The 16,962-nt window shown below is 45.7% G+C and overlaps 2 protein-coding genes across 2 annotated transcripts; one reads left to right on the top strand and one right to left on the bottom strand.

The window, feature by feature from the left end:
• The first annotated feature begins 6 nt into the window (after positions 1–6).
• Positions 7–6,599, top strand: LRRC42 (leucine rich repeat containing 42). Its single transcript, XM_027698945.1, has 8 exons — positions 7–54; positions 909–1,396; positions 3,488–3,619; positions 4,669–4,787; positions 5,190–5,278; positions 5,362–5,475; positions 5,630–5,714; positions 6,114–6,599. Exons 2-8 carry the CDS (start codon positions 924–926, stop codon positions 6,368–6,370), a joined length of 1,269 nt encoding a protein of 422 aa, XP_027554746.1. The 5' UTR covers positions 7–54; positions 909–923; the 3' UTR covers positions 6,371–6,599.
• On the bottom strand, positions 2,154–16,864 carry LDLRAD1 (low density lipoprotein receptor class A domain containing 1). The gene is made up of 6 exons (XM_027698950.1): positions 13,493–16,864; positions 11,787–11,918; positions 11,221–11,358; positions 10,558–10,686; positions 9,091–9,828; positions 2,154–2,164 (listed from the first exon to the last, which is right to left on the bottom strand). The coding sequence occupies exons 2-5, from the start codon at positions 11,836–11,838 to the stop codon at positions 9,683–9,685; spliced, it is 465 nt and encodes a 154-aa protein (XP_027554751.1). The 5' UTR covers positions 11,839–11,918; positions 13,493–16,864; the 3' UTR covers positions 2,154–2,164; positions 9,091–9,682.
• Between the last annotated feature and the right edge of the window lie 98 nt (positions 16,865–16,962).

The raw sequence follows: 16,962 nt of genomic DNA, 5'->3' as shown, positions 1-16,962 counted from the left end.
CGGCGGGAGCGCCGAGCCCCGGCCCGGCTGGCGGGGCGGCCCCTCCCGGGGCAGGTAGGTGCGGGCCGGGCGGGCGGCCCCGGCGGGAGGGCGGGCGAGCGGGGCTCTCCCCTCGCTGCCCGGGTGGGGACCCCTCCCCTTGCGCCCCTGGGGGCTGCCCCCGCTCACGGCGCGCTCGTCCCCGGGCAGAGCCCGATCCCTTCACAGTCCTTTCCCAGCGCAGCCCTCGACCCCCCTCCGGGTTGGACCCGATCGCCTGTCCCTCCTCCCCAGCCCCCCCATCTCTTCAGCACCCCTGTCCCCCCTCGGGCAGTGCCCGATCTCCCCCGGCCCCGCAGGACCCGAGCCCCAGTCCCGCAGGGCAGGAGCTGAGGGGATCCCGTCCCTCCCCTACCCCCCGCCATGGCAGCTCTGAGAGCCCTCCTGCCCTCGCCAGGACCCACCCTCACAAACCAGACCCTCCGGCCCCGGCCGGGGAAGGGGCACCAGGAGATGCCCACCCTCCCAGGGAGGGAGGTTCCAGCAGGCTCCATTGCCCAGCTGCAGTCAGACATGTGCCCTCCTCCTCATCATCGTCCTCCTCCCCCCTCCTGCAGCAGAGCCAGGCCTGGCTGTGGGGGCCACTTCCTACACAGCCACAGCCCCCCTGCCACTGCCCCTCCCCGTGCGGAGCTGGGATCCATCCCCGGGTCTCTCAGCCAGCCCGGGGTTCAGTTCCCACTTGGCTGGGGTTTGTGGTTTGATGGCATCCAGCTCACACCCCTGCTCCACACAGCCTGCCCTCCTGCCACTGCAGGGCTACGTGGCTGTGCTCAGGGCTCTAAGGGGAGCTGCCAGGTTTGGGGTCTTCCCTGAGTCGTGTTTTCCTCTGTGGCTATTCTTCACCTGTCTGTGGTTTGTTTTTGCAGAGCTGGTCGAGGGGAATGTCTTACTGTCTCCACTCAGAAAGCCATTTGGATACTGGGCCAATATACGTGCGTGAAAATGGGAAGCTGCATGTGGTAAATCAGGGTGCAGGCGGCATACAGGATGTCACTCCCAAAACAAGACCTTTTAGGCTGTTTTCCAGAAGTTTTTCATTGGAGCTTTGCATGAACAGGGAGGACGATAGGGCAAGGAGGCAGAGGACTGATCATTTCATCTTCACGTACACTAAGGAGGGGAACCTCCGCTACTCGGCCAAGTCTCTCTTCAGCCTAGTGCTGGGTTACATTTCTGACAATGTTGATCACATTGACTCGTTGATTGGTTTCCCAGAGCAGATTGCTGAAAAGCTCTTTTCAGCAGCAGAGGCAAGACAGAAGTTCACAGAGCCAGTGACGGGACTGAGAGCTCTGCAGAAGTTTACTGAAGCCTATGGCAGTTTGGTGCTATGTTCATTGTGTTTGCGGAATAGGTAAGTCTGTTCACTGACAAATATTGTCATCTGTCAGGGCTTTTTGCTAGCACACTTCTAAGTTTCCCCTAAATTAAATTAAAAATACCTCTTGGGCTTGTAACACCACCCAATTTTAATTAAATGCCCTGAGCCTTATCTGATTCTTCTGCTTGCTTTTTTGTGCCATCCCTTTCCTACAAGTGCAGCTGCTGGTTTCATTCTAAGGTACAAATCTTAGAATGTACAGAGAATTACAAAGGTAACAGACAACAGACTACATCTGTGTTAACTAAGAGGGGATCTTAGTGGAGGATTAAACCTGCAACCATTTTTTAACAATAATAATCAGCACTTCCATAGCAATCCATGTGTTTAATGCCTTCTCAGGCATTTCATGGGATGTTTTTGTAATTGCTGTTTAAAAGCATTTCAACCTCCTTAGCTGACTGTACAGATAAAATACACCCTTGCAAACTGTCTGGGTTTATTTACTATAGTAAATAAAGCTTTTGTACTCTCTCATTCTGGGGGCTCAGAAAAAGACAATCTGTAGGTAAGTTACAGGCTTTGAAGTCAGGCAGGTTTTACCTTAGTTTATTGTGATTCCCATCCCCATATTGAGTGTTCTTTAACAAGGTCCTGTTTAGAGTCCAGCATTAGTTTTTCTGCCTTCACAATGTCCACGTCTTTCACTGAAAGTCTTGCCAAGCTTTAAACTGGATTATGTTTTTAAAGCCTTGCTCCTACTGAAGTCTTTCCCAGTAATATAACCAGTCTCTTCCATCTCTACACTTGAAAAAGGGATGGTTTATCCAGTTTAAAATCAAAGTACAGGCATATTCATCTGAAGTGCCAAGGGTGTTCTGAGCACAGTAGGAATGTTTGAGTAGAAGTCAATTATCCTTTGTTTCATCCTTTAAACCTACTTCCTTTTTATCTCTAGCACAGATAATTTTATGGGTTTAATTCAGAAATTAAGCTACTTCTGGCATCTTTTGCCATTACAGAAAGCTGAGTTAAGTATTGAGTCTTTGAAATCCAGGGAGTAAGGCATTAAGGCATTTTCTGATGAATTTTATTTCTAAAAGACACTACTCTTCTTTCTCAAGAACTGGTTTGTTCTCTGACTGTATGTACTGCTTTCTGCATAGCCAAATTGCACAGCACAGGGATTTAGGGGGTATTTTAGTAGGTAAACTTACACTGGGAGGATATTAAGATCCCCTTATTTGCATGGACAGAGAGGTGTTCTTTGAGGGATCAAATTAGTCAGCACCCCTCAGTTAAGCAGTGAAGATGCTGACCTCGGGGTCTGTATTCCCAGGGGAATATAAGGTAAATTCAGGAGAGATTAGTGAATTTGGAGCTTGTCTTGCCACAGGGGCAGTAAGAGGTAACTGCAGGGGAGGTATTGACGGCTACGTGCTTATTACTGCATACTCATGCCTGCCATTCTTTAGTGGTTTGTTCCCATCTCTAAACCTCCTACTGAATAGCTCCAGCGCAGATGTTTGCGTGGCTGCAGAGTGAATCAGATCAGGGAACCAGCACAGCTAAAAAAATAACCCGCTGAGTAACTGCTGCCTGGGGTGTAGGCACAGCTCTGGGTAGTCCTGGACTTTATCTAGTCAAGTATTTTTATTGACACATACAAAAAGTAAAATTTTGCCATTTGCCAAGCTATCCTGAGACATTTGCAGTGGATTTTAAACCTGGGTGAATGTGGGTTTGTCTACACCCTTCCAAGATACAGAGGGACAGCAGTTTGTGAAGTTATTTATGATAAACTGGGATATCATTTTGCATTATTCTGAAATAATACAACAGTAATCTGTAGAGAAGTTCCTAACCGTGATGTCTGCAAGTTGAAGTCTTGTTAGTCCAATATTTTGGATCAAAGCAAAACCATGACACTGATTTAAGGAGAAGACTGGGAATTCAGACATGTTGTGTGCCAACTGCACATAAAAAGGTACTTAATGCAGCTGGCTAATTTCTGTCAATTCTCACGTAGATACTTACCAGAAACAAGTGCATTATGCTTGTCACATATGAGGATATGCCTTCTTACATGCCTGAGCACTGATAGCTTTTTTCCTCTCTTTGCAGATACCTGGTTATCTCTGAAAAGCTAGAAGAAATTAAATCTTTCCGGGAGCTGACATGTTTGGATCTCTCCTCCTGTAAACTGGGAGATGAACATGAGCTGCTGGAACACCTCACCAAAGAGGCCCTGTCCAGGTACCAATTTCTTGACACAGAACTAAAAATGACACTTTCTTTCCTATCACTAAGCAGTTCAAAGAATCAGGCTATGACTTTAAAGGGAAGTTTCACAGGCTGCAGTGTGTAAGGTTGAAGATTTTGGTTGTTCATAAAACCTTTTCTTTAGGTAAACAAAATACAGATTGTATTGTAAACAAAGCACATGATTGAAAGCACATATTGAATTGTAAAAAGGCCTAAAAATATGCAAGATAATTTACTGTCTCATGTTTTTAAATCAACTTTTTATAATTTTCATTGGCCAAGTAGAAACAGTACCTTGGAACAGTTTTACACTTTCATTTCCTTTTTTAAGAGAGAACTTTGTCAGCCAAATTTATAACAAAACCAGTGTTCCAGAGAAAAGATTTCTGCAAGTAGGAGATTGAATATTTTGTTAATTAACATCTAAATACAATAACATTTTAAATTTTGTTTGATACTGAAGATTGAAAAGTAGGAAAATTTGGAAAATAATAGGCAGAATGACTGCTAATTAGGGAGTATTACTCTAAGATTTTCGTGTATTTTGCATCAAGGTTTTGTCTTGAAATGCTCTGGAGAATGTTTTAGTGAGATGTTTTTCCCTGAGTTTTGTTAATCTGTGTTATAATACCTCATTATTTTCTTTAAATCGTTGCTGTATCTCTTACCAAATCTGCCCTCTCTCATTTTGCCAAGCTTTTTTCTTAGTTTTGAGTGCATTTTAGTTTGGCAGCCTTGGTTTAAAGAACTTCAGGGTATAAAGAACCTTATTGTCTCTGTTAGCAAATATTTGGCTCTAGGATCAGTTTGTCACTGGAGCTCTGGGAATAGCTGCTCAAGTAGTGCTTCTGTTGAGCCAGCAGGGGCAATATAGGGATATTTGTTAGTCCCACTAACCCAGGCTCCTTTCTTACTGCTCTTTACTAACGTTAACAAAGCAGACTGAAGGGTTGGCACGGGATGACACAGAGTTTTAGGACATTTTGCAAATTTATCTAAAATACTGACCATAAACTACATGTTTGTATCTCCCCTGCCAGTGTAAAACAGCTTCTCCTGAAAGACAACTCCCTGTCAGATGCTGGCCTTCGCAGGATGACGGCGCCCGTCCGCGTGCTGAAAAAGGGGCTGGAGAATCTTCTGGTGTTAGACTTGTCTTGTAAGTGCCTCATGGTTTCACATTAGAAGCACCCTGTATCCTTTCTGATACAGAATTTACCTTCCTCGGCATTGAAGGAACACAATTAATTTGTTGGTTCCCATGAGCCAAGTACTCAACTCTAGATTTCACTAACAACTTTCCAGAAGGCACGGGCCATACCTGGACTCTCAGCCACTTGCTACTTGCATAAATATTTTTGATAGGTTGAGACTTGGTATTGTAAATATTTGTATTGCGATCATTAGAGGGGAAAAGTCAGTCTTTGACTTGAAACATACTGAAAAAAGAAAAAGGCCAACCCCCTTTGTTTCAGTATTAGCTTTTGGAACAAATACTTTCTTGGCATCCTGATCCTTTTTCCACATCATGTAACTTAGTTAACTTTACTTGACCTTACAGGTAACCCTAAAATCACAGATGTGGGAATTGGATATCTTCTTTCTTTCAAGAAATTGAATTGTTTGGACATTTCTGGCACAGGTCTCAAGGTAAAAAAGCATCTACCTAAGTTTACTGGACAAGTGTAATAAATGTTCTTGCCCTCTGACTGCTTTATTTCCCTTTTCCCCAGGATGTTGATGCTGTTATTAAGCGGATCCAAATGCAGATAGGCCTTGTCCACTCAAAAGTGCCTCTGAAAGAATTTGATCATAGTAACTGCAAAACAGAGGGATGGGCAGAACAGGTAAGGGGGGATCTAAGTCTGTTTTACTCTCTAGAAATTTGCCTTACAGAGTATGAAATTGCTGAATAGGAAAGAATAGAGAATGGAGTTGTTTCCAATGGTATTTCTGTAAAATTTACAAGAAACATTTTAACTCCTTCCAATGTTATTTCAGACAGTTCTGCAATGGGAACAGGCAGTTATGGAAGCCATCAAGCCACAGGACAACCTGAGATCCAGAACAGCAGCTCTGCGCTTCTGTAAGTCACTGCATGGGAACCACAGAGTGGATTTGTTTCCTTTTCTACAAGGAATGTTTCCATATTTTCTTTTTTTTTTTTAGTACAAATAGCATCTTGGGTGTGCAATTTCAGCCATTTCCATTTGTGTAACTGCATTACAACCTGCTTGAGTTTTTTCATTTGTTAGACTGCTGGGTAATTCAAGTACAGCATTGCAGCGTGCTTAGGGCAACATATAACAACTGAGTTTTCTCCTTAAAATCCTGAGTCCAAAATATGTTATTTTTCCCTCTGCATATTTCAGCAGTCAATATTCCAGGTTGGCTTGGCCAAAACTCTTTGCATCAAAACGTGCATTTTACAGCATAATTCTGTTTTTCCCTAAAATCTAAATTTGATTGTTTTTTTTCCTTGTAGATGGCAAGACACGCAGAATAGAGGAAGTAGTCAAATGCACAGAGGTGGAAGCAGAAACAAAAGCATCTGGAAACTTGCAGTTTTATAAGGAAAAAGTTCAAAATTGCCATTTACCTTTGAAAAAGGAGGTTGCGGGAAGCCATGAATTAAAGAACAATAGAAAAAGAGCTTTGGCTGAACAAGAGAGAGAAAGGACTTCCAAACAGAAGCATCTGTGCCTCACTGTGGAGGACTGGGATTTGTTAAATACCTACTGAGTCAGAGAGAAGTGGGTCTTTTGTTTGTTGTTTTCTTGCTGATGACAGGATTTAGACATATTGAGAGGGAGTAACAAAGAAGACCAGCGCTGTTAAATCTGGTTGCTGTGCCATGCTTGTGGGTTAACCTGTGCTTGGGGAGGGGTAGAGACAAGAAGGTTGGTGATACTACTGTATATTTTCAATACATAATAATTTTTTCAAATAAAGGTTTTGTTGTCATCCTTAACCAATTCTTCTGACATAGGTATTATTCACGAAAACAGCTGGTCCTATCCCTGCTCCTCTCCTGCCTCCCAAGGGACAGGAGACAGATCACTGCAGCTCATCTATGCTTGTCAGGAGCCCTGGGGTATTAATACTGCTTCTAGAACAGAAACCTCAGCCTGAAAGCACCAGGCTGTGCTGGTGGAGCTGTGACAAAGGGAGGGAGCAGCGAGGGTAAGCACAGGCCTCTGCAGAGGGGTCAGAGGCTGTAACCCCTTGATAACAGTTACTGCAGAAGCCCAAAGTACAACAGAAGTCCTCTTCCTTTCTCATTTTAGTCCAGGAAATGAAAGCTGGAACTGTAGAGATTAGGCCTTGAAGTTGTAATATATTCTCTCTTACAACCAAATTCACTACATTTGAGAGCATTCTGTGGTTTAAAACACATGCAGTGTGCCTGAAATACACTAACCATATTTCTGCATCTGAAAACATTCAGGGACATTTATAATTCCAATATGAATTATACATATTTGCTGTAAACCCCCTAGATACTTAGACCCATTCTGTGTTGGTCTGTACAGCTGTAATGCCACAGGTAACTGTGTTTATAATTAAATTCCTGCCCTGAGTGTTTCTGTCAAAACTGGATGAGGTGCACAGTGCCCGTGAGTTGGGCACTGCAACCATCATTGTGCTCTTAGGCCTTACATGGCCAAGAATTTACTCCAGGTTTCCTCTACTAGTGCCTATTTAGAGGATATCTTACACTGTTGTTTACCATAATTCAACAAAAAAAATTCAGCACATCCTTGGAAATCATGAAGAAGCCAAGAAAAGGAACTTCACCTCAAAAATACATAAAGAGCAAAACCCCTTTCTTTCTTTGTTCTTATTGCTGAATTTTCCTCAAAAAGTGATTATATACAAAAAAAGGACTACACACAAACAAAGCAGGCATACTTGCATTCAAACCCTACTTTTTTCTTCACAGAAATTCAAGGCTATTAATAGCTCCCACTGACGGCTACATCAGCGCTCTGCTGAGACAAGCAATGGCACAGACTGTGACTGAAAGCAGGAGGGAGGAAGATGGCTGTGGTGCTCAAGTGCAATCCTCCTCCTGAAGCTGCCTCCGCTACAATGACCACCATGGAATTTTTGGCCAGCCCTCTCACCACTGGAGATCTGCTAATCTGACCATGGAGAGAGGCACAATTTTTTTTACCAGCTGAGCATAAGGGTTCCTGTATTTTTTTTTTTAACAGCTGGTTAATTCAATCCTTAATAACTACAGTTGTTGTGCTATCCATATACAGTTCCCATCATTAGGGGTGAGATTTTTCTCTCCCTCCTGGGAAAGAAGCTCCTCTTCCCCAGGAAGAAGAGGCTGTCCCTGTAGTGCTGCCTCTGAATCACCCCTCCTTGAGCTCTCCTTAAGAGATGCTGCAAGGCTTCCCCAGTGGTTGCTTCAGAACATACTTTGGGGTAACAAGGAAAAACAGCAACTACAATAAGCCCAACTTTATTTACCAACCTCAGCCCAGGCTTCTCGAGGCATTAGGTGTTTGTGACTCTCCAGTAAATGTGTGCACCTCCATTGCAGGCTTTGATTGAGGCTGGAAGCTCCAAACCTCTCTTCGGAGCCACAGCACTGAATGCACTGGGGTAACATTTTACAGGCACAGAAAAAACCAGCCATCCACCCTGGCCAGGCCTGGAGAGGGACAGGTTAGTAAATGCAGCTTTAAAATCTCCCCATGCAGAGTTTTGCCATCTCATTCCAGGTTAAGTATGAGTCACAATACTGTAAAGCTATTTATAAATAAGATCTCTCAGATCTCCAGCTGTATCCCAGCGACAAATGAGAAGCAACTTTCACCGTTGATCCGAGTTATGGTGACATGCAGAGTTGCAGATCACAGGACAGAGAGGAAATGAGTGAACAGGGTTTTATTTTTAAATATCTGTGACCTAGGGTGGTGATGGGAAAAAGATTGCCTGATGTTTATTTTGGGCCTAAGAAAGTAAGTGCACTCACTGTAAATGTGGTTTTTTCTCAGAGATGATGTTTTAGAGACAGATGAGATTTCCAAAGGAGCAGAGAAGACCACATTTTCCTTAAATTTCAGTGTCATGCCCATACCTATATCCTGAGGACTGCTGTGAAGGCTTGGCTGCCTGATCCTGTAGTGCTGGCAGAGGAACAAAACAAGCAGCAATCGGATCCGGTGTCATCCCACACCACCCTGGGAGCAGCACTTGGTTTTCTGCCACTCTCTGCTCTGAGGCTGTGACTTCTTTTTCCTCCCTTCTTTGTCAATTTTGGTGAAACATATCCCAGCTCCCAGCTCCATGGCTGTTCTCAACCTGCTACGCTGCTGCTCCGAAACTGCACAGCCCTGAGAGAAGCAAAGTTTATCCACATGCTGGTTCCCTTTCCCGGCTTGCAGGGACAGCTACATGGGCACAGGGACAGTGATTTATCCCCACAAACCCTGAAACCTCTTCACCTCAGTTTTCCCTGCCATTATGCTCTCCACTTGGCTTTCATGGTTTGAGAAGAGAGCAGGAGGTGGCCTGAGCAGCAGCTCCCCAGGGTGTCATCCTCAGCACAGCATTCCCAAGGAAGTGTCCCAGGAGCACCAACACATGGACCTCAAAGCCACTGCTGAAACCATCTGCAGATGTGTTTTGAATGCAAATAGAAGCTTCTCCTCCTGCCTGTCCCTGCAGAGGCAGCATCATGTCCATACAGGAGGAACCCCTGGCCCAGGGCTGCCCAGACACCGTGTCTGTGCTGGCAGCAGCCGATGAAGAGTCCCAGGAGCTGCACAGCATCAAGTGCAAGGCAGAAGAAGCCCATGTAGAAAGTGCTCACCTTCACATGACAGGAGAATCCTTGGAGGTGTCCCACAGTCAGTACCCAGCCTGCAGCACGGGCTGCCATGTGCCCTTGGTCCCTGTTCAGTGTCACTCCGCTGCTCCTGAGGATTTGCTTGGATTGGAGCTTCCCAAGTGGGTGGCGGAGCAGGAGGACAGCAAGGTTCAGAGGTGAGTGTGGGAAGCACCCTGCTGTCTCCAGCACTGAGGGGTGCCAGGACTTCATGGCCTGCAGACGTACTCGTCCGACCAGCCAAGGCAGTGCTGGATGCCATCCCGGCACAGCCTCCTGGGGATGCAGGAGCAGTACTCGTAGTGCACAGGGATGCAGCTCCACCACTCCCACCCACATGGGGGACAGGAGGCCACTGGGAAAGATGGAAAACAGGGAAATGAAATGCTGAAATGCTTCTGCTGCACTGACCCCTTCCCTCCTTTTTTACACAGGTAAAACCCTATCACCCCCCAGCAGAAAAGCCACTGGTGATGAGCCTGTGACTGTGAACCCACCAAAGAAGACACCAGCTTTGCGCTACTTGTGGGGGACAACCATGGAGTGTGACATTGTGATGACCTTCATGGCAGACAGGCCATCCTGGGAGGAACAATGAACTGTAATTCCTTTTTTGTTGTTGTTCGAAACAAGGGAGGTGACTCAGGAACAAACCTGCTGTTCATTTCAGCAAGAGGGGGATCTAGACGGCTTTGAAGCTGCTGAGGTTCAGCCCTTCCCAGCTCAGAGACGTGCCCATCTACTGACCAACTACCAAAAGCCAGCTTGAATGGTCACTGCCTATGCATCGCAGTGAAACCGCTCCACATCAGCAAGCCATGGAGGAGGAGCAACTTTAGGGTCTGGGAGCAAATCATGGAGCCTTTGCCACCTCGGCTGCCACCAGGCTTTGACATAGAACCCTTGGCAGCTGGTGGGATGCAGCCTGCCTGGTTCATGCTCACATCTTATCCCAGCTATTCTGTGTTTTAGTGGAGGATGCCAGCCTCCAGGCATTTCCAGCAGCATCCATGAGCACCACACCTATATAACCTACCGCAATCCATCAGCAGAATAGACCTGTTGCCCAAGAAGAGAGACTTACAGCTCCCCAACTCGTCAGAGCAGTCTCCGCAGTCATTCATCCCGTTACATCTCTGATCAGCATAGATCCAGGATCTGGGGTTACTGCAGAGGAAAACCAGGTATCCTGGGAGGCTGTGGGGCAAGTCACCTGCCAGAGTGGACACACAGGGCATGCATAACTTCACTGGGCACAGACACTGGCTAAAAGAGAGATGGCAGCCACCAAAGGCTGCTGTCATGGGGGGGTCAGTCAGTCCTTCCCTGTGCAGTGTCAGGGCATGAACGATGCCATAGATAGGGAAGCTGTGGTTGGAGAGGGGCAGGGATGCTTGTGGCTGAGCCAGAAGCAGAGTCTGAGTGCCCCGGGCTTCTGCTTTAATAATTTTTTTCCCAGGGTGACAGGACAATAAATTACTCATGTAGGCATAAAGCTTTACCAGTGGAGGAAAACTGCATCATGGTTTAAAAAAAAAACCCTAGGAAGATCAGAGGAGCTTGGAGTCTTTGATTCCTGGCACGCCCACTGGGTTTTGGGCAGTGCCATCTCTCAGTATCTGCCCTACAAAGGATCTACCAGGCTTATCTGCTCAGAAGCACAGAACAGGATTAGAAGAACACTGTCTGCTCTGTCTCACAACAGGAAGACTAGTGCAGGGGGGATGGTCACAACCAAACCACTCACCACAGAGCTTCTCCTGCTCGTCCTCTCCGTTCCTGCAGTTGCTGACTCTGTCACAGACCCAGCTGGATGGGATGCAGGTCACTCTGTCATCACACAAGAAGCCTGTCCGGTTATTGGGGGCTGTGCAGAAGCGGTTCACTGAGGGGAAAGCAAGAAATCCTTTACTTTCCAGCATTTTTAAGATATGAGGAAAAGCTCAAGGGGAATAAAGGGGGATTTCTGAAACTCATTTATTGTTCTGGAAATAGCCAGGGGCCAGGATTAATCTCTGGTGGGTTCATGGAAGAGTGTGAAGACCATACCAATCAATAGTCTGAAGGATGATGGTGCCACCCAGAGTTATCCCAGCCCTATGGAGCAGGACAGTGGAGCTGAGGAAGGGCTGGGGGCTGCTGGGGCTCTGCAAGGCTGACACAGCCCCAAACCACCCTGCTCATCCCTTTCCTTCCTCCTGGTCTGCACTGGAAAGCACCACTTTCACACATGGTGATGGACATGAGGGCTGTTCTCATGCAGCATCATTTCTGCCTCCCTTACCAAGAAAATAACGAGTCTTGGGATACAACCTGGTGCCCGTGGCAGGAGTCCCAGTGCCACCCCCAAGCCCACAACAGCCATAACGACGAGCAGTGCCACGGCAGAGATGCAGACATGTCTCCGTGTGCAGCCAGTGCAGGCACCACATGGATGGCAGGGCTCTGTTGGGAAGCAAGAGCAAGAGCTGAGGGGCTGGGAAAGGATCCAGCAGGGCTGAGAGTGGGTTTGGGGCGTTTCAGAGGGGAACAGTGCAGAGACATGAGGCTGATGTTTAGGGGGCTCTGTATGTGGGACTAGTGGGGGCTGCTGGGGTTTAGGGGTTGATAGTTGAGTTCAAGTAGCCAAACTCCAACACTAGACACCTCACAGAGAATTTTGCTGCGTGCAGTATGGAAGAACCCGTGCTGCTGTTACAGAGCACCAAGATCAAATGGTACAAACACTGCATCTCTGTTGGAGCTCATCTAGTGGATTTGGATGCACAAGGGTGGAGAAAGACAAGTCCCTGCCCAACTCTGTGAGACAGCAGTGGCTCTGAAACACAGGGCAGGTCACTGTAAGGCTGGGGAAGGTGTCCTCCCAGAGCCCACAGCAAAACTCCTCAGGAGGTAAAATTTGATTTTACAGCACTTCGGGCTTTCTGCCCCAACAAATGCTCTGGGCTTTCTCCCACAGAATGAGGCTGGATTATCAGCTCAAAATGTTGGGAAGGGGCCGAAGAATTGCCCTTTCCGTCCCCAAAGATATCTCCAGGGCACAGCAACCTTCCAGGGACTCCAGCTTTCAGAAAGTCACGTACATAAATCAAACCAAATGCAGAAGCTGAAGGCCAAACCCACAGGCATTGCAACACAATGGCAGCACAAGTAAGAGCGACGTCAGTCACCCACCCTCACCTCAGCAACCTGCTCTGCCTCTAAACCAACCCGGTATTTTCCTGCATTCCTTTCTATTTCCAGACCAACAGCAAAAACAGTTAATGTGGTCATCTCAGAAACATGAAACCAGTCACTTAAAACAATCCTGCCTGTTTAATTGATTTTGGTATAACTGAACTTAAAGGGTTTTAACTAGAATTTAAAAAAACAACTTTTAAAAATTTAAAGAACATTTAAGTTAGAATTTGTCTTGGCTGTGCTTTGTGTTTACTTGGTTGTTGTGTCATTCAAACTCAAGTGAAGGCGTAGCCTTTCCTCCATACAGCAAAGGGATCTTGGCTACAGCAACCTCCCCCTCTGTCACACTCAAGTGGGAACCAAACACAGAACATTTCAGCTCAGAAAAGAAGTGGTGAATTACAGCATGCCTGTGTCTACAAAAAACTCTGACCGGAAAGCACAGCAGTTTACACAAGTATAAAATAAAGGGAGTGATGAAATATTGCAACCTGATCTACAGGTTTGCTATTGATTCTGTTTGATCTCACCTTCTCCTTCTAAATATGGACAATATTTGCTGAAGTTTGACTATTAAGACATATAGAAACCCCTCAGCAAGCTCATTATGAGCCTTTCTGTGACAGACAAGGATCACCTATCATGCTACTGTACCACATGACTGCCAACTTCAAGATAACACAGAACAGCTAAAGTTTATTAATTTTATAGTATGGAAGTTTTACTACACAGAAAGAGTGGAAAATCAGTCCCAAGAAACCATAAATACCGGTTGTATTTTACATTCCAATTGGTTTATACTTTATTATTAAAGTTAAGCTCTGCATTTTATTAATTACCTCTTTTTCCAGAGACGGATTTTGTTGAACCACAAGTAGGTACATCACCATTCCTCTAGAAGGAAGGGGATAAAAGACTGTTTACAGAAGCAGCACGCAGCAACCACACAAGCTTTGCCTTTCTAAGTCTCACACTATCTTACCCAGGAACATGTAATGTACTCCTTTATTGTCACGTACAAGCAAAAATTGCCTTGGTGGAAACATGGCCCAGATTTAATTCCCAAAGCAATCAATCAGATCACCTTTTAAACCTTAATTACCCATTTGTAAAACAAACACTAACTAGGTCCAGCACTTTATATCAACACTTTTCTTTTGTATCAAATTAAGTAGAAACTACTTGAAATCTCACAAAAGCAGCGATAAAGAGGTCAAGACAAACAACACTATCAAGAACACATGTACTCTAGGGAACAGCTGCATATAAGGTTTTTCTGACGGAGAACTGTACCTGGGGGTGAGTTTTGTTCATAATTTCCAGAGCTACAGCCCTCAAAGGACTGCAGGGAGTTTTCTGCACCTCACCACGAGCGATGTTACCAGGATACAATCCCAACAGAGGCAGGAGAGCAAGGAGAGCACTGCTGTCCAGGCACACAAACAGGAGGGGATGGGAAGGGCAGTGCTGAACCTGTGCTCCAGCTCCAGTTGAAAGATTGTGGTTGGCTTCTCATTCCTCCTGGCTCCACCTTGGTTTCACAACAGGGCATTAGACAATTCACAAAGGACAGGGACATTTGAGATGCCAAGAACCCCACTGCCACTCCTGACGCCAGCTTGGAAGGTGAACACTCACCTCTAGCTGATGCCAACTGCATTTACCCTGGTGCCAGTCAGGGAGAACCCCCTTCACGATGAAAGCTTGAGGGAGGAGAGTCTGATCATCCTCATGCAAGCCTCCTTGCCCCCCCACCTCCTTCCCAATTTGACACACTGACCTCACGGCAGCATCAGCCACATGATCAGATCTCAGGAGAGCTGTGCAAGATACAACCATCTGGAACAGCTTCCCTGCTTGGGCAACAAGCACAGGCATAGAAAATCCTCCAGGGTACTCTTTTACTTGTGTACTTGAACTTCCAGGCCTGCAGTAAGTCTTCGCAGTTGAGCCTGCAGCAAACACAAACTTACAAAAAGGTTGCAGCCTTCTAAACTGGCTGCAGGTTTTGGGTCAGCACACACGGAGGGGAATTTTGCAGGATAAAACATCACCAGCAGGCAGCTTTGCCATGGGGGCAATGGGGAAAAAAAGCACCAGCATGAAGTGTTTGAGGAGCCCATGTTCTTCTTGCTTGCAGGTGGGTCTATAGGGCTCAAGTGCTTCCAAACTGTGCCATCCCACAGACCACCATTCCTTCCCAAGCACTAGCAAAACCAGCTCACCGGACCTTCAGAGGAAGGCTGGTGGGTAGATTATCTTTAAGGTGGTCCCAAGACAGTTGCCTTGAATTGATTCAAAGCACCAAATAGTGCCTGATGCAGAGGAACAACTACAGCTACTTCCCTCTCCATCCCCACACATACAACCCATCCTCAACTACAGTGAGTTAAGATGTTCTTCACGATCAGGGCATCTGTCAGCCCTGCACTCACAGAACAGCCAGAATTAAATACAGGAGCTCTTTCAGTACCTCCTCCTTCAGCACAGCAGCACCAATTTGTCCAAAGCAGCTTCTCACAGGAAAGCTGGTGCTACAAAGTTCTCCTTTTCCATGGGGAATTTGGGGTGAAAACGCTAAACGCCACATAGCAAACAGCCTGCAAGTCTGGGCATCTGCTACAACGTGGAGGAATGCCAGACTAAGGGTTAAAACCCCCACATCTTATATTCTGGATCTGTTTCTCTTTAAAGAGGTTTAGTTTTTGATCCTTTATTAGGTGATTGTGAGTTTGCTAAAACTCCTGTGTAAGACAATATACACTGGATATGTTTAAAATGCAAGAGGCAAATGTCCATAAGACATGTCCAAAGGGGCATGGTTTAGTGGTGGATTTGGCAGTGCTGGGGGAACAGTGGAACTCAGTCTTGGAGATCTTTTCCAACCTAAACAATTCTATGATTCTACAAACTGACACCTACCCCCACCTATTTCCTACACCAAGATCATTAAGCTCAGCTGTAGCCAACCAGACAGTTGGATTTTAGAGCAGTTACCTCACATCAAACACTACTTATAGTTTAGAAAAATGAGTTCATGACAGTGAGGTAGGAAACCCAACAAGCCCTTCTGAAGTTAAATAAAAAAATAAAAAAAAATTGTCAAAGATCAGAGCAGCTTAAGAGGCAACACAGATCAGGATATTCAGTATGACAGAAGATTATTAATTCTAGCACCTAAAAAACCCCCAATTCCCCCCAAATATGCTATGGCTATTTCTGCCAGCAGTGAAATACACACATTTGAGAGGGTCGCCTCATTTGTGTCAAGATGATTCCATTTTAAATCTGATATAGGTTCAGTTGAACATATGCCTAAAGAGAATATAAAATGCTTTCCTCCCACAATTTCAATAATTTAAGGCCCTTCATTTAAACAGTGGTTTTGAGCAGAGATCAAACCCAAATTGCAGCCTCTGAAAACGGAGATTTCAGGAAGTCAAATAAAAAAAATGAGTAGAACATGACATTTTGCAAAGTCAAATGCCAAGAGAGCTTAAGGAGTCCATTTAGATTAGAAATCTTGAGGAACAGTTCAATTACTTGCTAGTATCTGATTTTACTGAGGGAAGATCCTTTGACAAGAGCTTACAAGTACAACACTTGAATTCTTCAGACTCTGGCTGGCTCTGGATCCAGCAGTGCCAAGTGCCAGAGTGCCACAGGCACAGAGCTCTCTGTGACCCAACAGCACATTGCTGAATTGCTGGCTGCACTGCACAGATCCCTCGGCTGAAATGTCATTAAACAGCAAACAAAAGACAAAACACCCAATGAAAGCACAAGTTGTTTGCTTAACTTAAGCCCAGGGCTGTAAGCAATAAAGTTTTGAAGAGAAAGTTTTGTGAAATCATCAGCGTAACAGAGGTTGTACTGTCCACGTTGGGACAGGCAAACAGCCACGTCTGCTTGGAGCTGTAACACTCCCTCTGCAACTACGTGTAATAGTAAAGGAAACATTTTAACAGACCTTACAAACATTTCCACCAGCTATTCAGTTAGAAAACCTTCGAGGGAGTTCTGTAGAATCAACAGAAAACGACAGTGAGTCGGGCACCATGCATTCTAGCCAGCATTCAAATACTCAGACACCCTACAATAAATCCCACACTCCCATCTTGCCAACACTGGGAACCAGCATTTAACAATCTCCTCAAAGAAAAGGACTGCAAAAAACAGATTAGAAACATGAGGGACATTGTTAGTTGTTGTTGCTGTCCTAGTGAATCACACAGCAAAATCAGGTCACGTTGCCCATGAGAGGAAGGCTATGGACAGGCTTCTCATACCGAGCCTGCTGTGATCAATA

This window comes from Neopelma chrysocephalum, unplaced genomic scaffold (genome assembly GCF_003984885.1).
Source record: "Neopelma chrysocephalum unplaced genomic scaffold, ASM398488v2 Primary Assembly neopelma1_135, whole genome shotgun sequence".
NCBI classification, from domain to species: domain Eukaryota; kingdom Metazoa; phylum Chordata; class Aves; order Passeriformes; family Pipridae; genus Neopelma; species Neopelma chrysocephalum.
Note: the sequence above shows the minus strand (reverse complement) of the source record. Positions and strands in the feature narration are given on the sequence as shown.

Coding starts and splice junctions, on each gene's coding strand:
- LRRC42 (XM_027698945.1), top strand. CDS start 924: ATGTCTTACTGTCTCCACTCAGAAAGCCATTTGGATACTGGGCCAATA. Junction 3,620..4,668: donor ACCAAAGAGGCCCTGTCCAG/GTACCAATTTCT, acceptor CTCCCCTGCCAG/TGTAAAACAGCTTCTCCTGA. Junction 5,715..6,113: donor AACAGCAGCTCTGCGCTTCT/GTAAGTCACTGC, acceptor TTTTCCTTGTAG/ATGGCAAGACACGCAGAATA.
- LDLRAD1 (XM_027698950.1), bottom strand. CDS start 11,838: ATGGCTGTTGTGGGCTTGGGGGTGGCACTGGGACTCCTGCCACGGGCA. Junction 11,359..11,786: donor ACTCCTGCCACGGGCACCAG/GTTGTATCCCAA, acceptor CTTTCCCCTCAG/TGAACCGCTTCTGCACAGCC. Junction 10,687..11,220: donor CGAGCAGGAGAAGCTCTGTG/GTGAGTGGTTTG, acceptor CCACTCTGGCAG/GTGACTTGCCCCACAGCCTC.